At 51.8% G+C, this 27,971-nt stretch overlaps 1 protein-coding gene across 8 annotated transcripts in view; it reads left to right on the top strand.

Moving 5' to 3' along the window:
- Window positions 1-27,971, top strand: part of GULP1 (GULP PTB domain containing engulfment adaptor 1) — a 256,298-nt gene that overhangs the window by 161,339 nt on the left and 66,988 nt on the right. For 6 of the 8 annotated variants that reach the window (XM_048484088.1, XM_048484085.1, XM_048484086.1 and 3 more), the window contains exons 4-5: window positions 5,911-5,972; window positions 17,079-17,150. In XM_048484088.1, coding sequence (XP_048340045.1) covers window positions 5,911-5,972; window positions 17,079-17,150 — 134 coding nt within the window. The remainder of the gene's footprint in view (window positions 1-5,910; window positions 5,973-17,078; window positions 17,151-27,971) is intronic. The other 2 variants (XM_048484087.1, XM_048484084.1) reach the window with 1 other exon arrangement.

Here is a 27,971-nt window from a genome sequence, read left to right as displayed (position 1 = left end):
TAATTTTGCTTGCTCTTAACTTTGTTATTTAAAATTTAAGAAACTGCTGCTGTGGAAATTTGTTTTAATGTGATTAGTTTTTAGTTATGTATTTTATGTGCTGTTATTGGAACAGCTGTATTGTGAGCCGCCTCGAGCCCTTTGGGGGTGAGGCGGCCTATAATAATAATAATAATAATAATAATAATAATAATAATAATAATAATAATAATAATAATAATAATAAAAGATCACAAAATACAAGGACCTACAAATTGAAGTTGAACGATTGTGGCAGAAAAGAACAACAGTAATCCCACTAGTAGTCGGTGCTCTAGGAGGAATCCCAAGAAATCTTGAAAAACATCTGGAAAGCCTAAACTTGGACAGAACATCAGTCCACATGCTGCAGAAAGCAGCACTTCTAGGAACTGCACACATTCTACGCAAATACCTCTAATATCCTAGGTCCTTGGGAAGGACTCGATATTCAGAGATGAATTCCAGACACTTGTGCTGTGTTGTTATGTGTATAATAAAAATGATGTTGGTGATGGTGATGGTGATGGTGACGATAACGATAACGATAACGATAATGATAATAGATGGTGTACTGCATGCAGCAGGGAGAACATTAGACTCACTTCTTGGCTGGCTAGTGGCCACTTGGCTGCTTCACTAGCCTTTATCTCTCCCTTTGAAGAAGCACCTCCTTGTAGTGCTCCATGAGATCCTTCCAGAATCTGGAAGTTGAGAGAAGACAAATGCCTTTCACTTGACTGATCGAGTCCTATACAGCTGGCATTATGCAAAGTGGGAACCCTCCATCACCTGGAAGTGCTTCCAGACCAAGAATGTGAGGGGACAACCATACTGACTACTATCTGTAGGCACCCCCACAGACCCTTCCCCTGTAAGGTGGTCAGGACAGACATGCTGTGTCTAGGAGGCACAGGAAGAAATCAATGGAAAGGAAGGAGTTAATATCACAGAACCTTGGGGTGCTCCTCCATCTCTTCCTCTTGAACCACCTCTGGCCTCTCCTCCTGTCTTCCCTTGGAATACCTACTTGGCCATAGAACATAGGTGTCAAACGCACAGCCCTCCAGATGTTATGGACTACAGTTCCCATCATCCCCTGCCAGCACATTGCACCCCTCCATCTCTTCGTCTTGAACCACCTCTGACCTCTCCTCCTGTCTTCCCTTGGAAGACCTACTTGGCCATAGAACATAAGTGTCAAATGCACAGCCCTCCAGATGTTATGGACTACAGTTCCCATCATCTGATGATGGGAACTGTAGTCCATAACATCTGGAGTACCGTGAGTTTGACACCTATGCTATAGAAGAACGCAGAAGGAGATGGTGCACACCTCCTTCTTTAGCTCCACCAGCAATCTCTTGGCATCTGAGCCTCAAATCAACCCCAAAGACAGCTGAGGCAGCTGCTCTTCTTGCTACTGGGAAGACTCAGCAACAGCTGAAGGAGGAGCAGCCTGAGCAACAGACACTTATCCAGTCCCATCCTTCAGTCATCTGTGCAAGCGTTTCTGCTCCAGCATCATTTGTTCAAAGGAAAACTATACAGTGACTTCCTGTTGTGGAACCTGTCAAAGGTTAATCTGGAACTATCCTGCAGATGGACTGTAAAAACTTTTTTTTTAGAAAGTGAAAACTAACTGCACTAAAATTTGTCCTGGCTCAACTCTTGCAAACTCCCAGTTTCAGATAAAGGAGTTGAGAAAAGCTCCTCTGCAAAGTCAAGCTACAGCCTGAACTGAGCCAATTTTCTAAGACTGCCTAGCTTCAGTTAGGAAGCTCAGAGGCAACATTCAAAAAATACTGTATGCTAATTAACTGTGTGGCAAACAAAAACCTTAACTCCTCTTAACACTTACCCAGTGGCGTAGCGCTAATGGGGCAGGTGGGCATGACGCCCTGGGTGGAGCTGTGGCGGGGGCTTGGCCAGGCCGGGGGGGGGGGGCAGGCGCCACCACAGCAGGATCTCAGGGCACACGTGTGCCCTGGGCATAGCTTCCCCTCTCTCCGTCCTTGCATTTACCACAAGCCTAATTAGGAAGCCCTTCTTCTAGGTCAGTGATGGTGAACCTTTTCGAGACCAAGTGCCCAAATTGCAACCCAAAACACACTTATTTATCGCAAAGTGCCAACATGGCAATTTAGCCTGAATACTGAGGTTTTAGTCCTGCGTGCACCTGCCGCTCTGCCCTGCGCTGCTCCAGTGCCTCCACCCCACCCACTCAAGCAGGGGCCAGCCTGCTCTAGCCTCCAGCGAGTCCTGCGCGCACCGCTCTGCTCCTCTCTAGCATCTCCGCCTCCTCTGCCCCCCCTTAGGCATCAGCCACCCAGAGAACAGGCAACAGGCCTGCCAGCCGAGTCCTCCCTGCTCGCCGCGGTGCGTTGTGCCCAGCGGCCCAGGCCAGCCTAGATGTGTTTGTGGGGGGGGGGGGATTTTCCGCCCCCCCACATGATGAACTCTGTGTGCGTGTGCCCACAGAGAGGGCTCTGAGTGCCACCGCTGGCACTTGTGCCATAGGTTCGCCATCACTGTTCTAGGTTGACATTTGAGTGTTTTAATATCCAGTTCCCAACACACCTTCATGAAAACTAGCCTCTGTTTAATCTCAGCTATTCATTACATCAAAATGGCGCAAGTGAAATTTGCAAGGAAGTGTACAACGATATAACTCCATCAACTCAGCAGAACAACAATGAACAGACGCCCCCCCTCCCCCGCTGTAAAAACCCTTCTAAACAAATGGAGGGAAAAAACAGGAAACAAAGGCCCAGCCCACCACAACACCTCAACACCGCAGAGAAGAAAGCACCAGAAATGAAGAGAAGGTAGAAAGAACCAGTGCAAAACTCTGAAAGATTCCCCCTCCCTTGACCCTGAAATCCAGAAGAAGAAATCCAATGAAAAAACCCTAGAATAGGGGTGAGAAAACACACACACACACACACACACAAAACCACCACCACCACCAACAACAACAACAAAGGAAATACTTGAAAAATACCAGAGGGATAAAAATAAAACATAACCCTACAAGCAAACAGTAGAAAAAGACTAGTCTCTCAGGCCACACAAGGATTTTTGGTCTTTCTTCCCCCCAATCGCAAAGCAGATTTTTTTTGGGTTTGCTTTTTTTCCCCAGACTTTATTCAGATAGCACGGCCACCCCTCCAGTTTGGCATATCAGTATGCACTCCCCTAGGGCAGACTGTGAAGCCCTGTTAAAATTAATTTTAGGGGAAATAGGTGAAAGAACACAGTCATCTGGATTTCATTGTGAAACCCACTCATCTAATAAATTGAAAACACCCACTGCCAAATTCCTTTGCATAACCTTCAAGTGAACTTCTTAATGTAGTATCTTTCGCTCATGGTCCTGCATTTCAGAGCAGTCTTTCCTGTTACTTACTTTGGGGCAAAAACTTGATAGACGCCGTCCCCTTGGTCAACATCCAGTCCCACTGCCCATTTCTGGTGTTCCTCGCTGGTTCTCCTTGCTTGCTTGTGCAGCAGTGGCGTAGTGGTTAAGAGCAGGTGTACTCTAATCTGGAGGGACCGGGTTTGATTCCCTCTCAGCCGCCTTAGCTGTGGAGGCTTATCTGGGGAATTCACCTTGGGCTAGTCACAGTTCTTCTGAGCTCTCTCAGCCCCACCCATCTCACAGGGTGTTTGTTGTGAGGGGGGAAGGGAAAGAAGTTTGTAAGCCCCTTTGAGTCTCCTATAGGAGAGAAAGGGGGGATATAAATCCTCCTCCTCCTCCTCCTCCTCCTCCTTTGCATGGACATTGTAAAGAGAAGGCCTCTCAAAGTTCTTAATATTCAAGTTTCCATGGAAATGTCAAACATTCATCAGTAGAAAAATTAACTGCTTCAGTTTAAAAGCCCTTTGATATTGTATTTGGCATGGATAGCCAATCTCATCAAATATCAGAAGCTATGCAGGGTTGGCTCTGTTTAGTAGTTAGATGGGAGTCCACCAAGTAAGTCTAGGATTGCTACGAGTTGGCTATGAGTTGACAGCACTTTCCATCACCACCACTGGTCGAATCCCCACTACTGTCTTAGCCAGGTTTCAGAACACAAACTAACCAGGTTTGAGGGACGACCTCCCCATTGCTTGCGTGGCAGATTCCGTTTCAGGTGCTCGTTCTCCCCGTTAATCCGCGTTCCGGCAGGATCTGGTTGCAAGTGGCATAGACCCCATTAACACGGTTCAGAGCTGATCTGAGGGGAGGGATGAGGGTTGAAACCCAGACTCGTTTCCCGCCCTGGAGTGTGACGCGGAATTCGGACAACCAATCAGCGCTGTGATGCGCATGCAGCCTTTCCTTGGTTTCGTTTCCGCTTTTGCGATCGGCCAGCAGAAGGGGACGTTAACATTAAACAGTCAAACGTGTAACCTTAAATCGTTCATGGTTTACACATGTAGCGATTAACTGTTTGCACAGTTAAACGTTAAACTTTTACACGCTGGTTTTTTGGATCACGCCCTACAATGTACGTTTTCGCAGTGGGAAAAGGTCCTGCCCCATCAAGGCACGCACCAATCAGGGGAGAGCGGTGAAGCGAGCTCGCCTAGTAGTGGGGATTGCTAAGAGTTCTGCAACTGGGTGTGTCTGCTGTGTGCTTACTGCGGTGGGGAGGGAGAAACTCCGATGAAAAGGACACGGTTTCACAACAAATAGGTTTGGATCTGCGTGCAAATTTCAAGTGGGGATTCGACCACTGTTGTGGAGGTGCTGAGTGGGCTCCAAAGTTGGCTTCAATGGGGGTTAGTCTTCCTCTAGTGTCAAGAAACTTCTGCTAGTGCCAGTCTCCTGTTTCTGCAGTGCCAGACTCCTCGCACCAGAGGATAAGCTAAGCTCTTCCATATGCGGAGCAGAAACTTTGAATTCAGCAGAATTCATTAAATTGAACTGATCCCTATGGTAAGGAGCTTCTAAACATTCTGTTTACTTCGATGAGTTGTGGGGCAGTTGTGGTTTCTAAGGACAGTGGAACCTCGGTAATCGTAGCCTTCGGTTTTCGTCCATTTCAGTTTTCGCCGGTCGCCCCCGGCCATCAAATCATTTCAAGACCAAATTCATTTGTTCAATACAATTCCACATCGTAGTTCAATGCAACTCCACATTGCATTCAATATGTCCCTGTAGGCAGCTTCTAGACTCGCAGTGGTTCTCAACCTTCCTAATGCCGCAACCCTTTAATACAGTTCCTCATGTTGTGGTGACCCCCAACCCTAACATTTACTCATTTTACAGATGGAGAACACTGATGCAGAGAGTCTTAGGCGGCCCCTGCGAAAGGGTCGTTCGACCCCCAAAGGGGTCCCGACCCCCAGATTGAGAACCGCTGTGCTAGAGAATTTGCTTCTTTACCCATGCCTTGACAAAAGACTGTGTTTATACATAAAGAAGGCCACATGGAGAAACAACAAAAATGATAAGGACTCATTTTTTAGCCTTGAGTGTTTTGTACTTTAATGACCATGTTTTGTAAATATTGAGTTCATAAACTGTAATCGTAAACTCTTTGCAATTTCTCATAACGTTATTAAAGCTATGACCAAAATACGGCAATATATAAATAAACAGACAGTAACTCTGGCATGATGCTGGCAGGGGATGATGGGAACTGTAATCCATAACATCTGGAGGGCCGCGAGTTTGACACCTGTGGTGTACATGAACACTGAAAATGTCCTGAATAGATATGAGATCATAGCATGTTAGTAATATACGTAATGATGTTTTGCCAGCGTTGTTAAGGGAAATATTTTAAAGCAGGAGTTCTTACAAGGACTTGATTAGAATGACAGATGTCTTTTCAGAGGAGCGTAGGATGAGATCAAGTAAGGCTGATTTGTGTCTTTGTTCTTTTTCCCCTTTTGTAGACAAAACGTGGATGCACACTCCCGAAGCTTTATCAAAGCACTACATCCCTTACAACGCAAAGGTGAGAGTTCTGCTTACCTACCTTGGGTTTTTTTATGTAGGTGGCTGGCAGATTTTGCTTTCCTTTTGCAAAAACCGTGAGCTACTTGACATAGTTGGAGTGGTGTTGGAGCAGCTTCAAGGTTTTCAAGGTTTTCTGGATGACGCATCGGCTTTTGACCCCTTCCAGTCCGGCTTCCGTGCTGGGCATGGGACGGAGACTGTTCTCGTCGCCGTCACGGATACGCTCCGTATTCAGCTTGACCAAGGCGGATCGGCGCTGCTGGTGTTGTTAGATCTCACCGCAGCGTTTGATGTGGTCGATCACGACCTTTTGACCCACCGCCTGGCCGTCTCCAGAGTGCGGGGCACTGTCCTTCAATGGATTGTCTCGTTTCTCCAGGGCCGGAGTCAGCAAGTGAGGTGTGGGGACCAGGCCTCCCGGAAGTGCCCGCTTCAATGCGGTGTACCCCAGGGGGCATTGCTGTCCTCACTGTTATTTAACATCTACATGCGACCCCTTGCTCAGCTGGTACAGAGTTTGTGGCTGATTTGCCATCAGTACGCTGATGACACACAGCTCATTCTGTTGATGGAGGGGGGAGCAGCCGCCGCCCCTGTGGCTCTACAGCACTGCTTGGAGGTGGTCGCTGGTTGGATTTCGGCGCACAGAGCAGGGGAAAACTGAATCCGTCGAAGACGGAGATCCTCAGGCTTGGCCGCCGTGTGAGGGGGGAGGGACCTTCCAGCCACTGGTGTGGGAGGTGGAGGTCACGTTGGCGCCGACCCCCTCTCGCTCAAGCAGCCTGGGGGGTCCACCTGGATTTGTCTCTCTCAATGGAGACCCAGGTGGCCCATACAACCCGGGCTGCCTTTTTTCCATCTTCGCCAAGCCCGGGCTGACTGGCCTCCCCTTCCTCTCCTGAACGGATTCCTAGCCTCTGTGATCCATGCAACGGTCATCTCCTATAGATTAGGGACTATTGTAACTCTCTAAGCTTCTACGCTGGCCTTCCCTTGCGTTTGATCCGGAGATTAAAACTGGTTCAGCATGCAGCTGCGCGCTTGCTAACAGGCAGCGCCTCCTGGGAACACATCCAGCCGGTACTGCGGCAGCTGCACTGGCTTCCAGTAGAGTTCCGGATCATCTTCAAGGTGTTGGTGTTGACCTTTAAGGCCATTCGCGGCCTGGGACCATCGTATCTTCGAGACCGCATCACCCCATATGTCCCTGTGCGGCCTCTCCGATCAGCGGAGGCCAACTTGCTGGCGGTCCCTGGCCCCTCGGTGATGCGGCTGGCCTCCACACGGGCCAGGACCTTTACGGCCTTGGCCCCGGCCTGGTGGAACGCTCTCCCTCCAGCTGTCCAGGCCCTGCGGGACCTTGGGGAGTTCCGCAGGGCCTGTAAGACAGAGCTGTTCCGCCGGGCCTTTGGAGGAATCAGCCGCTAATGGTGCCCCCCCGGCCCTCAACACCTGGGCCATTAACCATCTGATGAGACTCGCCATGCCTCCCTTTTTCGTGGGGAGGGAGGGACTTTATGTTATTGGATTGCTGGACGCCACCTCACACTCAAATTTAAATTCAAATTTTTGAAATTTTAAAATTGGACTAAGACTTGGAAATTTTTATCGCTGCTTTTATATGTTATCATTTTATATTGTATTTTAGATGTTGTGCACCGCCCAGAGCCCTTCGGGGATGGGGCGGTATAAAAGTTTAATAAAATAAAAATAAAATAAATAGTTGAAAAAGGGCAAGGAATTTGAGATCCAACAGGATATTTTGATCGCAGCTGGTTCTGCGAACAGAAGAAAAAAGGTTCCCGAGCTAGCTTGTATACATGATTTTGGAAGATGGATTAGCCAGCTCTTGACTGGAAGTGGTTTATTTTGCCTGTTTGCAAGGTGAAAAGATGACAGATTAGCTAAAGTTCTTGTTCATGCTGGTAACAGCATCACATCACACCCAATAAACTGCTAGGCTAGTTGTGCCTAAGAGCAGAGGTGGGATCCAGCAGGTTCTCACAGGTTCCCGAGAGTAGGTTACTAATTATTTGTGTGTGCCGAGAGGGGGTTACTAATTGTTGATTTTGCCACGTGATTTTTGCCTTAGTTACTCCCCTCCTTTCAGCAGTAGCGCACAAAACTTGAAGCAGTCTAGCAGGAGGTGCACCGGCGTGCGTGGCAGCCTGTGCCTGCGTGCATTCGTTTCCCGCCCAAGGACCGGCGCAGCGGCTGCGTCCTTGCCACAGCCCTGCCCAGGAATGCCCCACCCCTGGAATGCCCGGCCACACCCCCATCATGCCCCGCCCAGCCCCATTGACCCTACGCCACTGTTTGAATCCCACCACCATGGGAACCTGTTACTAAAATTTTTGGATCCCACCAATGCCTAAGAGGTTTTCAGTACGGTTTAGGTTATATTCTTTTCAGTTAGTGTCTGCTCCAGTAGGCAAAGCAGTTGCATTTTTAATGGTATTTAATAACATAAGAACATAAGAACGAACCTGCTGGATCAGACCAGAGTCCATCTAGTCTAGCACTCTACTACTTGCAGTGGCCCACTAGGTGCCTTTGGGAGCTCACATGCAGGATGTGAAAGCAATGGCCTTCTGCTGCTGCTGCTCCTGAGCACCTGGTCTGCTAAGGCATTTTCAATCTGAGATCAAGGAGGATCAAGATTGGTAGCCGTAGATTGACTTCTCCTCCATAAATCTGACAGGCCTCCATAAATTATAACAGGCCTACACAACGAGCCAGCACAAATACAATGTTTTGAGGCAGAAAATAAAGTTTTTCCTCCATGGAGTTCCGCATTATTTTTAGGCCAAAACATGTTATTTCTAGCCTGAAAATGTTTTATTTACATGCTGTTCCCAATCGATTCTTTTTGAAAAATGGTTTTCTGGAAATGATTCTTTTGTGGAACCATTTTCAGTTGCTGTGCGGATCTCTTTAAAATGTTTCCCACACCATTCTCAGTCCCCGGACTTCCTTGTATGCACCATTTTGTGAGCTCACATTAGCCATCTTGTGCTGGATTCACATCAAGTTTTTTAAAAATTATTTCAGAGGGTCGTGCCCATGTAGCTATGTGGATACAACCTCTAGAGAATCGCCGCATGAGGCTTTGAAGCCTCATTCCTATGAATGTATGAAGTAAACAAGAAGGAGAAGTCGATCTATGGCTACCAATCTTGATCCTCCTTGATCTGAGATTGCCAATGCCTTAGCAGACCAGGTGCTCAGGAGGAGGAGCAGCAGCAGAAGGCCATTGCTTTCACATCCTGCATGTGAGCTTCCAAAGGCATCTGGTGGACCACTAAGAGTAGCAGAGTGCTGGACTAGATGGACTCTGGTCTGATCCAGCAGGCTCTTTCTTATGTTCTAAAAACCCAGAATGACCACAAAATGGCAGCCAGGAAGTGTTTTCGAAGGGGTGTGTGCGGATAAACGAGGTTAATTGTGTTGTGCAGACAGGGCAACTGTTTCATTGACTGTAAGTGGCATCCATGGTACTCACCATGGTGATAAATATATACTGTACACAGAAAGAATGTACAATGACAATTTCTGTAGAGGTTTAAAAGAAGTGTAATTTTTGTGTGTGTCCAGCTGAGGCCCACAATTTCAGCTGATCTCCAAATTTCCAGACTGCTGAGGTTGGTTCCCCTAGAGAAAACAATAGCATTGCTAAGCAGCCTCTGTGGTATCACATCCTTGCTGAACTCCCCAGCCAAACTCCAGCCCTCCCAGGCTCTGCCTCCAGGAACTTCCCAACCTGGATTTGGCAGCTCCACCTAAGGGGCTTCACATCACAGCACCTAAACAGGTAAAGATAAATAGGTACTGAATGGGAAGTCAAGACTCCAAATCCAGCTGAAGGACAAATAAGTGCATGTAGAAGTATTACCGTATATACTCATGTATAAGCCGAGTTTTTCAGCCCTGTTTTAAGGCTGAAAAATGCCCCCTCGGCTTATACATGAGTCCTGCTTACCATCCGGCTCTTCAGGCCTCTGCCGAGGCTGGGGCGTGGCTGGGACGACCTCCCTGCGGCTGCACAAGCCGCTTGCTGCTGCCCTCCATGGACGGTGAAGGGGGACCCTGGCTGGCTGGGCTTCATCAAACCCTGGGAGGCAGAGGGGTCTCCTTATTTGGGCAGTGACTCCCCCTGATGTCATTGCCCAAATAAGGAGCTCCCTCCACCTCCCGCTGGGTTTGAGGAAGCCCAGCCTGCTGGGAGGTGGAGGGAGCTCCCTATTTTGGCAGTGACTCCCCCTGATGTCATTGCCCAAATAAGGAGCTCCCTCCACCTCCTGGTTGCCTGGGGGGGGGGTGGGGGGGGGGGGGGGTGGGGGGGGGGGGGGGTGGGGGGGGGGGGGGGTGGGGGGGGGGGGGGGTGGGGGGGGGGGGGGGTGGGGGGGGGGGGGGGTGGGGGGGGGGGGGGGTGGGGGGGGGGGGGGGTGGGGGGGGGGGGGGGTGGGGGGGGGGGGGGGTGGGGGGGGGGGGGGGTGGGGGGGGGGGGGGGTGGGGGGGGGGGGGGGTGGGGGGGGGGGGGGGTGGGGGGGGGGGGGGGTGGGGGGGGGGGGGGGTGGGGGGGGGGGGGGGTGGGGGGGGGGGGGGGTGGGGGGGGGGGGGGGTGGGGGGGGGGGGGGGTGGGGGGGGGGGGGGGTGGGGGGGGGGGGGGGTGGGGGGGGGGGGGGGTGGGGGGGGGGGGGGGTGGGGGGGGGGGGGGGTGGGGGGGGGGGGGGGTGGGGGGGGGGGGGGGTGGGGGGGGGGGGGGGTGGGGGGGGGGGGGGGTGGGGGGGGGGGGGGGTGGGGGGGGGGGGGGGTGGGGGGGGGGGGGGGTGGGGGGGGGGGGGGGTGGGGGGGGGGGGGGGTGGGGGGGGGGGGGGGTGGGGGGGGGGGGGGGTGGGGGGGGGGGGGGGTGGGGGGGGGGGGGGGTGGGGGGGGGGGGGGGTGGGGGGGGGGGGGGGTGGGGGGGGGGGGGGGTGGGGGGGGGGGGGGGTGGGGGGGGGGGGGGGTGGGGGGGGGGGGGGGTGGGGGGGGGGGGGGGTGGGGGGGGGGGGGGGTGGGGGGGGGGGGGGGTGGGGGGGGGGGGGGGTGGGGGGGGGGGGGGGTGGGGGGGGGGGGGGGTGGGGGGGGGGGGGGGTGGGGGGGGGGGGGGGTGGGGGGGGGGGGGGGTGGGGGGGGGGGGGGGTGGGGGGGGGGGGGGGTGGGGGGGGGGGGGGGTGGGGGGGGGGGGGGGTGGGGGGGGGGGGGGGTGGGGGGGGGGGGGGGTGGGGGGGGGGGGGGGTGGGGGGGGGGGGGGGTGGGGGGGGGGGGGGGTGGGGGGGGGGGGGGGTGGGGGGGGGGGGGGGTGGGGGGGGGGGGGGGTGGGGGGGGGGGGGGGTGGGGGGGGGGGGGGGTGGGGGGGGGGGGGGGTGGGGGGGGGGGGGGGTGGGGGGGGGGGGGGGTGGGGGGGGGGGGGGGTGGGGGGGGGGGGGGGTGGGGGGGGGGGGGGGTGGGGGGGGGGGGGGGTGGGGGGGGGGGGGGGTGGGGGGGGGGGGGGGTGGGGGGGGGGGGGGGTGGGGGGGGGGGGGGGTGGGGGGGGGGGGGGGTGGGGGGGGGGGGGGGTGGGGGGGGGGGGGGGTGGGGGGGGGGGGGGGTGGGGGGGGGGGGGGGTGGGGGGGGGGGGGGGTGGGGGGGGGGGGGGGTGGGGGGGGGGGGGGGTGGGGGGGGGGGGGGGTGGGGGGGGGGGGGGGTGGGGGGGGGGGGGGGTGGGGGGGGGGGGGGGTGGGGGGGGGGGGGGGTGGGGGGGGGGGGGGGTGGGGGGGGGGGGGGGTGGGGGGGGGGGGGGGTGGGGGGGGGGGGGGGTGGGGGGGGGGGGGGGTGGGGGGGGGGGGGGGTGGGGGGGGGGGGGGGTGGGGGGGGGGGGGGGTGGGGGGGGGGGGGGGTGGGGGGGGGGGGGGGTGGGGGGGGGGGGGGGTGGGGGGGGGGGGGGGTGGGGGGGGGGGGGGGTGGGGGGGGGGGGGGGTGGGGGGGGGGGGGGGTGGGGGGGGGGGGGGGTGGGGGGGGGGGGGGGTGGGGGGGGGGGGGGGTGGGGGGGGGGGGGGGTGGGGGGGGGGGGGGGTGGGGGGGGGGGGGGGTGGGGGGGGGGGGGGGTGGGGGGGGGGGGGGGTGGGGGGGGGGGGGGGTGGGGGGGGGGGGGGGTGGGGGGGGGGGGGGGTGGGGGGGGGGGGGGGTGGGGGGGGGGGGGGGTGGGGGGGGGGGGGGGTGGGGGGGGGGGGGGGTGGGGGGGGGGGGGGGTGGGGGGGGGGGGGGGTGGGGGGGGGGGGGGGTGGGGGGGGGGGGGGGTGGGGGGGGGGGGGGGTGGGGGGGGGGGGGGGTGGGGGGGGGGGGGGGTGGGGGGGGGGGGGGGTGGGGGGGGGGGGGGGTGGGGGGGGGGGGGGGTGGGGGGGGGGGGGGGTGGGGGGGGGGGGGGGTGGGGGGGGGGGGGGGTGGGGGGGGGGGGGGGTGGGGGGGGGGGGGGGTGGGGGGGGGGGGGGGTGGGGGGGGGGGGGGGTGGGGGGGGGGGGGGGTGGGGGGGGGGGGGGGTGGGGGGGGGGGGGGGTGGGGGGGGGGGGGGGTGGGGGGGGGGGGGGGTGGGGGGGGGGGGGGGTGGGGGGGGGGGGGGGTGGGGGGGGGGGGGGGTGGGGGGGGGGGGGGGTGGGGGGGGGGGGGGGTGGGGGGGGGGGGGGGTGGGGGGGGGGGGGGGTGGGGGGGGGGGGGGGTGGGGGGGGGGGGGGGTGGGGGGGGGGGGGGGTGGGGGGGGGGGGGGGTGGGGGGGGGGGGGGGTGGGGGGGGGGGGGGGTGGGGGGGGGGGGGGGTGGGGGGGGGGGGGGGTGGGGGGGGGGGGGGGTGGGGGGGGGGGGGGGTGGGGGGGGGGGGGGGTGGGGGGGGGGGGGGGTGGGGGGGGGGGGGGGTGGGGGGGGGGGGGGGTGGGGGGGGGGGGGGGTGGGGGGGGGGGGGGGTGGGGGGGGGGGGGGGTGGGGGGGGGGGGGGGTGGGGGGGGGGGGGGGTGGGGGGGGGGGGGGGTGGGGGGGGGGGGGGGTGGGGGGGGGGGGGGGTGGGGGGGGGGGGGGGTGGGGGGGGGGGGGGGTGGGGGGGGGGGGGGGTGGGGGGGGGGGGGGGTGGGGGGGGGGGGGGGTGGGGGGGCGGGGGGAAGTGGGGGGGGGGGGGTGTGGGGGGGGGGGGGGGGGGGGGGGGGGGGGGGTGGGGGGGGCCTGGGGGGGGTACGGGGGGGGTGCTGGTTTCGAGCGGCGGGGGGGGGGGGGGGGGGGGGGGGGGGGGGGGGGGGGGGGGGTTGGGGGGGGGGGGGCACACACAGGAAGTTACCCAGATCTTACCTTTCAACTGGTAAGGTGATAAGCAAGGGGAATAATTCCTTTTGTGTGGAAGTTATTAATTTCACGTATGTAGTGGTTAAAAGTGGCAGACTCCAATTAGGAGTGCTGGGTTCAATTCCCCATTCCTTCAGATGAAGACAGGGTGATCTTGGGCTAGTCACAGTTCTCTCCAGACTCTCCCTACCAAGGTGCTTATTGTGAGGAGGGGAAGGATTGATGATTTTAAACCACTCGGAGCCTCCTTAAGGTAGAGAAAAGTGGGGTATAATAACCAACTCTTCTTCTTCCATTTGTCATCTTTCCAGGAGTTGGCAAGAGTCACAATAGCAAGTAAAATTGTGGGACACAATATATTCCACACATACCCAGTTGCAGTGGTGGGATCCAAAAATTTTAGTAACAGGTTTCCATGGTGGTGGGATTCAAACTGTGGCGTAGCGCCAATGGGGCTGGGCGGGGACGACGGGGGCGTGGCCGGGCATTCCGGGGGCAGGGCATTGCTGGGCGGGGTTGTGGCAAGGACTCAGCCGCTGGGCCGGTCCTTGGGCGAGAAACGAATGCACGCAGGCGCAGGCTGCCACGCACGCCGGTGCACCTCCTGCTAGACTGCTTCAAGTTCTGCACGCTACTGCTGAGAGGAGGGGCGTGACTAAGGCAAAAATCACATGGCAAAATCACCAAAGTAACCCCCTCTCGGCACACACAAATAATTAGTAACCTACTCTTGGGAACCTGTGAGAACCTGCTGGATCCCACCTCTGCCCAGTTGGTTTTAGACCAATCATTGTAGTGTTTTAGCTGTGAATCAACAATAAGCAGAGTGGAAGAGCTACATTTAAGTCCAGTAGCACCTTAAGAGACCAATAATATTTTTTGGGGGGAGAGGAGAGACGATTTTGAGATTCAACATTCATTTCATCAGATACTTCAGGTATAAGCTTCTGAGATTCAAAGTAATGGGTATCCCTGAAATAAAATACCTGGCAGAGAGTTGTGAGGGTAAAAGATGGAAGGGAGAATTATAAATGTTCATCATAAATTTCTAGGAGGAGGGATGGGATGCAGAGGCTCTATTCTATTTATACTTTTTTAATATCTGAGCAATTTTTGCACTTTGGAAACAATGGTAGTAGTAACACAGGTTGACCAGATGTCCCGCTTTTGGCAGGACGGTCCCACCTTCAAACAATTTGTCCCGCGTCCCACGGGTTATTGAAATTGTCCCGATTTTTGGGAGGCTGCCGCACTGCCTTCTGGGGCACAAGGCACAAGGCAGCCTCCTGTGCGCGCGGCCGCAGGAGCACGGCCTTCTGGGGCTTGCCGTTTCCCGCCCTGTCACAGAGAGAGAGAGAGAGAGAGAGAGAGAGAGAGAGAGAGAGAGAGAGAGATTGTGTGTGTGTGTGTTACATCGAGTATAACAAGCTATTGGCCATACCCTGTGTTGCTGACGATCCTTTGATTCATCTTCCAACTTTGCTTTTCAGAAAGAACTCCTTTTCCCCCACCATCTCATTATTTTAACTTTACAAGGCTGGGGGCGTTTAGCTTTCTTTCAGCTGTAAATCATCCCCCTCCTAACATCTGTGATGAGTGAGAACGGAGAACCCATTTATCAATTGCTGGCAGCAGGATTTCTGTGCAATATTCTAACTGGTTTGTTTTGGGTTTTTTTTAATCTGTCTTGTGGAGTTGGGAGATACCTTACACTTATTCCAGACTGGCATGATCTCATGTGATCCAGGGCCTTTCGTTCCAGCTGTTGACAGTCCTTTTTCTCCATATCTGTGTGGCTTTCACCTGTCTGCCAACTAACACTCAGCCCATCTTTAAAGCGGTCCGGGCGAATGTGTTGTGCAATAATTGTCAGCCTTGAAGGTGTTCCATAAGGTTTGCTGTTTGTACGTCTGTGGTAAACATTGTAAGCATTCTGTGATTCAAAGACGTTTAAAACATTGTCCTGAAATCGCAAGGATGCTTTCATAAGCTAGGGATAAGGAAATGCTTTTTAGAACTGGAGTAGCATATCCTATAGTGCTCTCTACTGGAAGAGAAAGATTTGTGTCAAGTTCTGATAACTCGGGCTTAATTATTCCAGAGTTGAGTCCAGTCAAGTTCAGCCAGATTTCTAAAAATCAATGTCAAGTAATTGGAAATTGATTTCTGACTATTACCAAGATAATTTTGTAATTGGAAATTGATTTTGACCATTACCAAGATAAATTTGCAGTTATTAGTACAAGCAGACAACATCTTTAAGTAAAGTCCTTTATTTCAGGCTCCGACCTGCTCTGTTTGTTTGTTTCAAAAATTGTGTTGCATCTCCAGGAACCTGTCCAAGCTGGCTTACAAAATAAAAATATTAACAGAATAATAAACGATATTAACTAAAATCCAGTGTTAAAAAACTAACCCAGTGTAAAGCATAGATCATGAACTAAAAGCTTGAAATAATTGTTTCATTTTCCACATGAACGTTTACATAGTTTATTTATGTTTGCATAGTTTATGTAGATTCCTGTGCATGTGCGAACATTCCCGTTTTTCTGACATTCTGATTGGTTGTAGCTATAGGGCAGTGGTGCCATAGGTTCGCCACCATAGCTATAGGGTGAAGAGAGCAAGGCAGCGAGGTGGGAAAAATAAACCGGTCCATCTCTTGTGGTGTTTGCATGGGAGCAGAAGCGGCCCGGGCTTTTTAAAAAGAACCTCCAATTTTATCATTTTTTGAAAGCCGCGGGATAAGGGAAATCTTGGGGGCGGGTCCGATTTAGGCTCCGAAGCCATGCTGAAGTCATGGCCAAACCGGGACGTTTCACCTCTTTATCCCAGGATATATGGTCCATGGGGAAAACACCAAACTCTTTCCAACCAGTCTGTTTCATTAGGTTTATAATATGCTTTTCAATATTTTGCCAGAGTGAGGGAGCAGCAGTGGTGTAGTGGCTAAGAGCAGTGGCTAAGAGCAGGTGCACTCTGATCTGGAGGAACCGGGTTTGATTCCCAGCTCTGCCGCCTGAGCTGTGGAGGCTTATCTGGGGAATTCAGATTAGCCTGTACACTCCCACACACGCCAACTGGGTGACCTTGGGCTAGTCACAGCTTCTCGGAGCTCTCTCAGCCCCACCCACCTCACAGGGTGTTTGTTGTGAGGGGGGAAGGGCAAGGAGATTGTAAGCCCCTTTGAGTCTCCTAAAGGAGAGAAAGGGGGGATATAAATTCAAACTCTTCTTCTTACCACAGTAAGCAAATACCACCAATTGCACAGATGTAGCAACTGTTTTTATATAATTCAATAAGAAAGCTTCAGGCCTAGAAGGCAAACTAATTTCCAAAATACTTCAGATACCACATCTGATATAATTTCTGAGGCGTTCTGCTCTTTACTACAGAGCTACCCTGTATGGCGCAACCTGTTTTTTAATATGAGGGTGGTAAAATAGTTTTGTCAATTGTCACTAATTCTGCCATCCCTAAAAAGCTACAGCATTTCCAAGGTTGCAATGATAGAGAATGGCAGTTCATTTTAATTATGAAAATGAACACTGGGCTACAGCAGCTGTAAAATAATCTTTCAAATAAATGAAATAGTTTTTTGCTCAATCTGATAGATGGTGTTTGTGTTTCTCGATACTTTGCAATTCTAGAGAGATTTATTGTTGGCAAATAAAATGCTGATCAGTTATTTTCAAGACACGTTTTTTAAAAAAATACCAACTAGTTTCCATTATCTTTCTCACAAATTACAATGTGTTTAGTTTCTTGGCAGTACAGAAGTGGAGCAGCCCAAAGGTACCGAAGTCGTGCGAGATGCTGTTAGAAAACTTAAGGTAGGAGAGCTTTTTCAAACGTTGTGTATGCAAAACAAGCAGTGATTGATCTGTTCCAAACATATGTTGGTAGCTAAAATAGGATGACTTTAATTAATTTGTGTTTGGTAATTTTAATCAATTTCCCACCCACCCAATCCAATTACATAAGGTCCTGGGCTTTGCTTCAATATGTAAAAATAATACCAACCAGAAACTGAAAGCAAATAAATGTAATACTACTGTTGTTGTAGCATCTATATATATAAAAAGCTAACAGTGTTTTTGTTGATGATAGTATAACTCAGTTACTTCTGGGCCAATTCCTCTGAAAATTCCCAGCCACTATAGTCAGTCAGGCAAGAATGTTTTTAGATCTTCACATTCGTGAAATTTCACACATGGCCCAGGTAAACTGCCTTTTTCCTGGCGCTCCCTGGTGAAGGACATGCAGCTGCCTGTGTGTAACTGTCACCCTTAGAATGTTCAGTACAGCAATCGTGACATACTTTGAATGGCTGCGTCGCGCCCCTCAGGGTTTCCTCAGAAGCGACACCCATTGCCATCAACCAAACTTACTCCAGGTAAAGGATCATGACCAGCCAGCCTAGATGTGTGGGAGGTGTGCCTTTCTATTCCCCACCACCACCAAGGAATGCGGGCACACACATCAATGACATTGCACAGTATAAGGCTGCGTGTTTGCATGAGCACGTACTGCTGGCCTCTGCAATTGATTTGCTGCTACTGTTCCTTTTCCATTTCACCACAATAAGCCACAGCAACGTGTGGCCGGGCCTCGCTAGTTACAAATAAATAATGTTGGGTTATTATGCAGTGTTCTGGGGCTAAATTCCTACATTGTTCAGATACACACTCTATTCAGTATAGTAAGCAGACAGGCATTTCATAATAACTACTGTAAGAATGGTATGAATGTATGTGCTTGAACAATTTGGACCAGGGCAATGAGATCATGACCTCTGTAAATATTCTTACATTCTAGTTTCTATGCGTTTGACTGTTAACTTGGCAGTCACTGCACAAGGAAGAAAATTGCACACATATCACACACTGTGCTCCCTCCAGCAAGGTAGTTGCATTAATCCAAAGCATCAAAAATACCGAATGAGAATTTTGTCCTATCTACCATACTAGTCAGTCTGTATTCCAGTTCAAGTTCTGTGGACTTGCTAGATTGATGAGGGTTGCCTTCACTCAGCAGCAGAGGTGGGATCCAGCAGGTTCTCACAGGTTCCCGAGAGTAGGTTACTAATTATTTGTGTGTGCCGAGAGGGGGTTACTAAATGAGTGATTTTGCCACGTGATTTTTGCCTTAGTTATGCCCCTCCTCTCAGCAGTAGCGCGCAGAAGTTGAAGCAGTCTAGCAAGAAGTGCACCGGCGTGCGTGGCAGCCTGCGCCTGCGTGCATTCGTTTCCCCGCACCAAGGGCATCATCAGCGGCTGCGTCCTTGCCACAGCCCCGCCCAGGAATGCCCGCCCACGCCCCCGTTGTGCCCCACCCAGCCCCATTGGCTCTATGCCACAGTTTGAATCCCACCACCATGGGAACCTGTTACTAAAATTTTTGGATCCCACCATTGCTCAGCAGGCATAGATTTGGTGGTGGAAAGTGCCATCCAGTCACAACTGACTTATAGTGACCCCGTAGGATTTTCAAGGCAAAAGACTTAAAGAGGTGGTTTGCCATTGCCTACCTCTGGGTGGGTTGAGAGTTCTGAGAAAACTGTAACTGGCCCAAGGTCGTTAAGCAGGCATCATGCAGAGGAAGAAGAGAAAGAGGAAGAGTTTGGATTTATATCCCCCCTTTCTCTCCTGTAGGAGACTCAAAGGGGCTTACAATCTCCTTGCCCTTCCCCCCTCACAACAAACACCCTGTGAGGTGGGTGGGGCTGAGAGAGCTCCGAGAAGCTGTGACTAGCCCAAGGTCACTCAGCTGGCGTGTGTGGGAGTGCACAGGCTAATCTGAATTCCCCAGATAAGCCTCCACAGCTCAAGCGGTAGAGCTGGGAATCAAACCCGGTTCCTCCAGATCAGAGGGCACCTGCTCTTAGCCACTACCGCCACTGAGGTAGAGCTGGGAATTGAACCCGGTCCTGCATAGTAGAGTTCACTGCTCATTTGGAAGAGTGGGGAATGAAACCCAGTTCTCCAGATTAGAGTCCACTACTCTTGACCTCTTTTTATATATATGCATATTTATACCCTTCCTCATACTGAATTCTCTAGGTAGCTTAGGTTAAAATCAATAAAAACCACAATTAAAACAGCAATTGAAACAATTAAAAACATTAAAATGACCGCAGCTTCCACTCCCCCACTCCTGGGAGGCTAGTCAGATGCCTGGGTGAAGAGGAAGGTCTTCAGCTCAAAAGTTATCTGTGACTTGATGGCAAAAATGGCCCCTGTATGATCAGTAGCAAGATACTTTGTTCATTTGAGGGTGGTGCTACACAACTAATGGCTCAAACAGAGGTGGGATCCAGCAGGTTCTCACAGGTTCCCAAGAGTAGGTTACTAATTATTTTTGTGTGCCGAGAGGGGGTTACTAATTGGTGATTTTGCCACGTGATTTTTGCCCCTCCTCTCAGCAGTAGTGCACAGAATTTGAAGCAGTCTAGCAGGAGGTGCACCGGCGTGTGTGGCAGCATGCGCCTGCGTGCATTCGTTTCCCGCCCAAGGACCGGCGCAGCGGCTGCATCCTTGCCACAGCCCCACCCAGGAATGCCCCGCCCCTGGAATGCCCAGACACGCCCCTGTCGTGCCCTGCCCAGCCCCATTGGCGCTACACCACTGTTTGAATCCCACCACCATGGGAACCTGTTACTAAAATTTTTGGATCCCACCACTGGGCTCAAAGTTTCATTGTTCAGGTTCTTGTGGGAGTTTGAATTGCTATCCATGCAGCTGTAGTGTTCTGTGCTATATTTTGTCATCTTTCTCTAATCCCACCTCCCCTCCAATTGCTCTGATTCCACTGAGAATAATATGGCTTTGTACGTGATATGTAGGGGATGTGGAAACCATCCATGGGGAACCATTCACTACTCTAAGGAAAACCCTTTGGTTTCTCTAGAAATTCCTCAGAAGTATGGCCTAACATGAAAACCTCACCATGCTCTTCAAATTTTGCTTTGTGCAGGTCTTTAGGAATGACTCTGATTTGCATTCTAAAGAGGTTTGAGGGCAGGTGGGAAGAATGTTGTATAGGACGGAGGTACAAGATCCGACCTTTGACATGTGCTTCCTGTCAGGATTTCCTGTCAGGATTTCACTGAGGGATTGACAAGCAAGGTTACATTTCTCAGCCTTCGTTCTCTTACACAGCCAAGGTCAAAACAGCCTTTAAGGCACATGAAGTATGTAAATCACACCAGAATGCTCAGTGGGCATTTCTTGGCCCAGCTGTTGAAACAAAGAGGTGTCAGCCAATCAATTTGCTTTTTATTTAATTTTGTTCGATTTAATTTGATTTGTAACGCAACTTTTGATTCCTGTGCAGAGGTTTTGAGCCATTGTAGGATCCATCTCTATTATAGACAAAACAATGTCCTATTTTTACATTATATTACCGCCTTATAAAATATTGCTGTTTTGCTGTATGGTTTCCGGGCTGTATGGCCGTGTTCTAGCAGCATTCTCTCCTGACGTTTCGCCTGCATCTGTGGCTGGCATCTTCAGAGGATCCGATGGTAGGAATGGAAAGCAAGTGGAGTATATATACTGTATCCACTTGCTTTCCATTCCTACCATCAGATCCTCTGAAGATGCCAGCCACAGATGCAGGCGAAACGTCAGGAAAGAATGCTGCTAGAACACGGCCATACAGCCTGGAAACCACACAGCACCCCAGTGATTCCAGCCGTGAAAGCCTTCAACAATATATTGCTGTTTTGATGTGTTTTCTAATTATTATTTTCAGTCTAAATGGTCCTATATTAATAAGTGGCTTTTGGGAAGCAGAAAAGGAATAAGCATTTCCTAGCCAAAAACGGCATCTGAAACGTAAAACATTTTCTGGTGCTTCTACCTTTGCGATCAGCATTTGTTTGAACCACATCAGCTACGGAAGGTGGGGGGTTTTTCTGTCAAGTCACAGCTGACTTATGGGGATCCTGTAGGGTTTTCCAAGCAAGAGATGTTCAGAGGTGGTTTGCCATTGCCTGCCTCCACGTCACAACCCCAGTATTGGAAGTATTCTGTCCAAATACTTGCCAGAGTTAAGAGAAAGTGGCCGTATCACCCAGCAAGCTTCTATGGCAGAACGGGGATGCAAACCTGGATTTCCCACATCATGATCTCACACCTTAACCACTACCCTACTCTGAGGCCGTTTCTGCACAGCCACGGTGGGGGTTGGGTTGGCGTACATGACGTCACCGAGGCCAGGGGACACGCCCCCTGCCCTGCATGACCGCTCCGGAGTCGCAGGGCAGGGGGGCGTGTCCCCAGGCCTCAGCGACGCGCCGGACAGTCACAGGGAAAGTAAGTCGATTGGGAAAGGGGGGAGGGATGGCGCCTTCCAGCCGCTGCCGTTCGCATGGCAGCAGTTGGAAGCCGCTGTTTCCCAAAAACCTCACTTGGGGAGTGAGGTCGGGAAACAGCGGCTTCGAAGCAACGGCGTTTTTGCCATCCCCAGGGCGCTGTATTGGGCCCGTGTGGAAAGGGCCTGGCTTTCACAGGTGATAGGATTTTGAAAAACACTTGAGCTAACTCTGCTGTTCTACTGCCAAGTTTACCCAATCCATGGAAATAAGATGAAATGAAAAGCTTTAGTGTTGCTTGCAGAAAGTATTGAGACTTCTTTGGGCAGGCATTCACTGTAAAGGAGTTTCACTGTTCTTCAGACCAGCAGTTGTTATTCAGATTGCTGTAGTGTGAAATTATATTATTTAAAAAGTTTCTTTTAGTTGGTCCTTCACGGAACAGAAGGGAAATATGCTCCTTTCTATGCCTGGTTTGATTGTGTGGTCCCTCTTAGAGTAGATGTTTAGAAACTGGTGATAAGAGAGAATATATGGTTAACATAAGACTGGAAATTTTACCTAAAACAACAGGGGGAGGAGAGAAATGTAGAAATAGAAAGATCTTAAATTAAGACATTGCTTGTTAAACGGGGGGGGGGGGGGGAAGCTCCTGCTTTTAAAATTCTTTTTAAAGATGCTTGATGCGACTTCAGCAAACTCCCTTAAAACACACCCTACATGAGTAATCTGAACGGCAAAAATGAAAATGTATTCCTATCTGTTAATTCTTAATTGGGGTAAAAATGTTCCTCGCTTTCCTTTCAAAGCAGAAATGTCAATGTTTTTGTAAAACTGCAGTAGTATCATTCCGTTCAAAAAGAGCTGAATTGGAGAAGCGATGAAGAAACAGGCTTAAAATGTTTAAGGTGCTGTTGATGGTGGAGAAACGAATCCATCTTTTCGGTCAATCAATCTTGTGTTTTTAACATTGCTTTGTAGTTTGGATTGTGACCCACGTTTGTCACATCAAATAGTTTCAAGCCAACTGGGAGATAACTGGGTACCTTATTCTTCCCTTCACTGTAGATGTTTTTTTTCATAAGCATAAGCATTTATTGTCATTGTGCACGCACAACGAAATTTACAGCAGCATTCCTCGATGCACACAATTTCAGACTCATACCCCATCCTCACTTTCCCCTTCCTCCACCCATCCCTACACAGCCCCAAACACATCAACACGAAGCCCCGGAGTTTAGCATAGCCACAGCTCTAGAGTAGAAGCTGTCTCTAAGCCTCTTTGTCCTAGTTTTGATAGACCTGTATCGTCTGCCGGATGGTAACAGTTCAAAAAGAGAGTGTGCTGGATGAGACGGGTCTCTCAGAACATTTTGGGCTTTTTTTAGGCTTTGGGAATTATAGAGTTCTTCCAAGGAGGGGAGAGGGCAGCCGATAATCCTCTGTGCAGTAGTGATCACCTTTTGCATTCATTGAAGTGTTGTGTGGTCAATTGTGGCCAATTCTGGCTCAAAAATATATCCTACTTACTGGAGTGAACTTGAAAGTTGAAATGGTCCTTGAAATTGAAATTATCAAGGACCAGTTAAAATGGTCCTTGATAATTTGGCTCCAGGATTAAACCTTCAACACGCTAGGACTACTTTAGGACTGATGAAAGTCTGCTTTCCCCCTTCAACCTCCCCCAGTATACCAACAGGCAAGACCATAATATCCAACTCGGTTGTTACCATTAGGTGGAGCTAATGCTCTACATTCAAAGCAAGCACTCTTGGCAAATTTAATTCTTCCTTACTTTTTACTCTTCCAGGGTTTTAATTTCTGTCTCTGTTGTCAGTTCTGAGTGATTATGTTGGGCCTGTTGATGTGTAGATTATTAAGTAGATACATCCCTGTTGGTTTGTCATTTTTCTTGCATGGGGCCCGACCAGCTTGGATTCCTTTTTACTTGGATTGCGTTTTCTTTTCTTTGTATCAGTGTTGGAGGGGAAAAACATAAATCATAACTGCCAAAGGAGCCAAGGATGTCTGGGGAGTCTAGCAAAATTTATTTTGCATGTTACATAAACCCGTTCTAAACTATTTCATTTGAATGCTTTGTTCTTGTTCCTGAGGCAGGGGCGTAACGAGGCAAACTGTAGCCCTGGGCAAAACCTGAGTTGAATGCCCCCCCCCCCCATGGGCGGCCACTCCACCACAACCAATTTTTTTTGCACCAGGACATTGGTGCCTGCAGGGGTGCATTTTTAGACATATCAGCACCGAAATTTCAGGGTATCATCAGGAGACTGTCCTTATGCTACCCCCCAGGTTTGGTGAGGTTTGGTTCAAGGAGTCCAAAGTTATGGACTCCCAAAGGGTATCATCTGGAAACTGTCCTGATGAGACCCCCCGTGTTTGGTGCAGTTTGGTTTAGGGGGTCCAAAGTTATGGACCATCAAAGGGGGTGCCCCATCCCCCATTCTTTGCTAAGGAGATGGGGGCTACCCTTTTGAGGGTCCATAACATTGGACCCCCTGAACCAAACTGCACCAAACTTGGGGGGTCCCATCAGGACAGTTTCCAGATGATATCCTGAAATTTCGGTGCTGATACATCAAAAAATGCGCCCCCTGCAGAAACATCCCAGAAATTTGCCCAAGAATCTTTGTACTGCATTGAGTTTTCTGTATTGCTGTCAATGGGGGTTGCAGGCTGGGGGGGCACATTTCTGAAGGCACAGTCTCAAAACTTTCATGGTCTCATCAGGAGACTGCCCTAATGATACCCCCCAGGTTTGGTGCAGTTTGGTTCAGGGGGGCCAAAGTTATGGACCCTCAAAACTGTAGCCCCCATCTCCTATTAGCTCCCATTGGAAACAATGGGGGATGAGGGCACCCCCTTTGGGAGTCCATAACTTTGGACTCCCTGGACCAAACCTCACCAAACTTGGGGAGTAGCACAAGGACAGTCTCCCGATGATACGCTGAAATGTTGGTGCTGCTAGCCTAAAAATGCGTCCCCTGCAGACCAAAAATGGAAAACCACTAAAAATACCCAAAAACAAACCCTGCATTTTGATGCCCCCAACAAGGTGGTGCCCTGGGCAGATGTCCACCTTGCCCAATGGGCATTACGCCCCTGTCCTGAGGTGATATTTTCTGGAGTTTGTAAGCTGCTTTGAGACTCCTTAAGTTTGAGAAAAGTGGGGTATAAATCCAAACTCTTCTTCTTTTCTGTTGTCTCCATCTTTAAAAAAATCAGGGTGGATTAAAATCAGTAATTCAAAAAGGGTTTTTTTTTGTAAATTTAAAGCAGGGTTTTAAAAAATTAATCAGATTTTTAAAATATAAAGCTTTTTGAGAAAAAAAATCTAAAGATAGCTTTCTTTTGATACGTTGCAGTACAAAGGTTATTCATGATGAAATGAGGATTACTTTTTAATTATGTAGCATGAGACTAGATATTCATGCAGTTTGACTTTTTGGGTAAATGAATTCCATTGATGCATTCAGAATGTCATGCTCTCTCAGAGGTTTCTGTAAGATCATTTTCAACATTTTTTTCCATCTAGAAGTTATTATCACAGATGCTTGGTTTTACAGTTCTCAAAACTGAATTTATGTCTGCAGAGATAAGGTGTCTCTTCTTCTCATCAAAAATATTGTAAAATAGCATAGCAAGCCTTTATTGGCATAGACAACAGTACAACAATAATAAAAAACGGATTAAAAAGCATTTACAATACAGGAAATAAATGTTAGGTCGAAGGGAAATCTACTGGCGTTTAGTAATTTCCAGGAGAAAGTCTGCCACCATCAAACAGAGAGCAGGATCAGGCTTGTCCAGCAAGTAGTGTAATCTAATTAAATCGGGGAGATGGGGTAAATGTAAAGGAGTAAGATTCACATACTTGGATCTGATTTCCTTGAATCTGAGACAGTGTAGTAATTGGTGGGCCAGAGATTCAACTGAGCCATCGTTACATGGGCACAATCTTTTAGCCTTTTCATGCTTATTAAATCTGCCATGTAACAAGGCAGAAGGCATAACATTAAACCTGGCGAGCATTATGGCTCTCATTTGAGCCGGGTTTATTAAGCAATACAGGTAGTGTGCCAAGTGGCCCCGTTCAAATGGGAGAGAAAAATACAGGGGGGAGCACGTTTTCTTGGCTGCGGTGATTAGGGTAGAGAGCTCTCTATCCAATAGTTGACCTTTTAATTTCCTATAAGCTTCTGAATAGGACAAAGGGCAAAGTGAATCCACTGACAGTCCATTAGAGGCCATTTTTTCTTCAATTATGGAAAACCAGGGGTTGGAATGGGTGTCAGAGAGCAGACGGTGGACGAGGGAATTACAGTCTGAGAGAAAATGAATTCGCAGTGAGAATCTAAAAGCCCTCAGCCAAGTGGCTGATTCCAAGGAGTTTTGACCTAACTCCAGACAAAGGGCTGCATAGGGCACGCAATTTGGGAGTCCAGTTATTTTATGAAAAAAATTGGATTGAAGAGAATTCAAGGAGTGGTTAATAGCTTGAATCCAAATTGGAACTCTGTAAAGCAATCTCAAGGTGACTTTGGCATTGAAAAATTTGAGGGCAGGAGTGATAAAGGAGTGGCCACTACTGTAAAAGAAACGTAGTAATGCTGACATATTGTTAGATGTAGCTACAGAGTTGAGAAAAAGACTTCAGTCCCATTGTTCCTTTGCAAATGTATGCCCATGGAATTAACCCCTTCAGAGATGCATGGGGGGGGAATGGTGCCCAGAGACAACTCCTCCAGGCGCACTCACACACACCCCATGCTTGGGGGTGTGACTTGAGGGCGTGGCTCCATCCCGGAGCCCCGCCCCCCACAGGCTGGCATTCAAAAGCCAGATGCAGAAAGGGGAGGGATTGGGGGGCAGGGCCATGCCCCTGAGCCACACCCCCAGCATGGGGGAGGCTGGGCCATGTCATCAAGCCACGCCCCCAGGCTCCATGGCTTTCAAAAGCCCGCCTGCGCTCCTGGGGGCGGGGCTTGGTGGCATGCAGCAGGGGCGCTCACCATTTGGTCACATAAGGGGGATATGCCATTTGGTCATGCGGAGGGGGTTTCTGGCACCGCCGCCCCCATGACTGAAAGCCAGTACTCTCCTGAACCCCTTGCCTCTTAAATTCTAAGGCCCTTTCCGCACGGGCAGTTTATGGCATCCTGGGGACGGCAAAAACGCCATCCCCAGGGAGCCATTCGCACAGGGGGCGCAGCTGCTTCGAAGCCGCCGTTTTCCGACCTCGCTTGGGAAGCGAGGTTTTCGGAAAACGGCAGCTTGGAGCCGCTGCCGTGCGAACGGCAGCGGCTTCAAGGCGCCCTCCCCCCCTTCCACCCTTCACTTACCTTGTCTCTGGCCGTCCGACGCGTCGCTGAGGCCTGGGGACACGCCCCCCTGCCCTGCGACCCCGGAGCAGTCACGCAGGGCCGAGGGGGTGTGTCTCCAGGCCTCGGCGACGTGCCGGACGGCCAGAGACACGCCAGGTCGGCCGGGCGACGGTGCTCCGCAGCGCCATCATCCCGGCTGTTTCTGGGACCGTTCGCACGCAGGGGGGTTGGGTTGGTGTGGAATACGCCGACCCAACCCCCATCGTCGCCGTGCGGAAACGGCCTAAGTTTGAAGAGATTTAGTGAATACGAGATTGTTTGGAGTAAAACAGATCTGCACAAAAGGCTAAGTGTGAAAAAGGCAGTGGCAAGCTGTAAAAACGAGGATGCATCATGCTGGCAGGGGATGAAGGGAACTGTAGTCCATAGCATCAGGAGGGCCGCGAGTTTGACACCCGTGCCCTATGGGGTTGCCATTAGTTGGCTCAGACTTGACAGCACTTTCCACCGCAGTAATATTAATGGGCGCCAATTCATTCAGTTAATGCCGAGAGTTAAACCAGACTAGATGGAGAGAAACTTGTGAATGGAACCCTCACTGGTAAATAGCAGGTTCAGGAGCCCTTGGTTTGAATTCGAGGTAACCCTTTTCCTCCCATGTAATTTTCCTGACCCCTGGGAGCTGCTAGTTGACCCTGTGGAGGATTCTTACCTGCAGGCAATTCCAGGGAGGTCATTTGAGGTAGAGAAACCCAAGGGTAAAAAGTGTTAAACTTCTCTTCCTGCCCTGCTCCAGCACAGCAATTCTGATCAGGATTCTGCAGCTGCTGTTTGCTGATACCAAACCAGTTCATGCCTCTCTGGAGATCCTCACATAGTTTGGCTTGAGGACATACAGAAACTTGGTAAACAAAAACGGAACTGGATCTTGCTGTTCACTGGTACTGCTAACGAGAATTTGGGGTTGGAGGGAAAGGAAATCCTTGTTATGTTCA

Source organism: Sphaerodactylus townsendi, linkage group LG02 (assembly GCF_021028975.2).
Source record: "Sphaerodactylus townsendi isolate TG3544 linkage group LG02, MPM_Stown_v2.3, whole genome shotgun sequence".
In the NCBI taxonomy this organism is placed as follows: Eukaryota; Metazoa; Chordata; class Lepidosauria; order Squamata; family Sphaerodactylidae; genus Sphaerodactylus; species Sphaerodactylus townsendi.
This window is presented reverse-complemented; position numbering and strand designations above follow the sequence as displayed.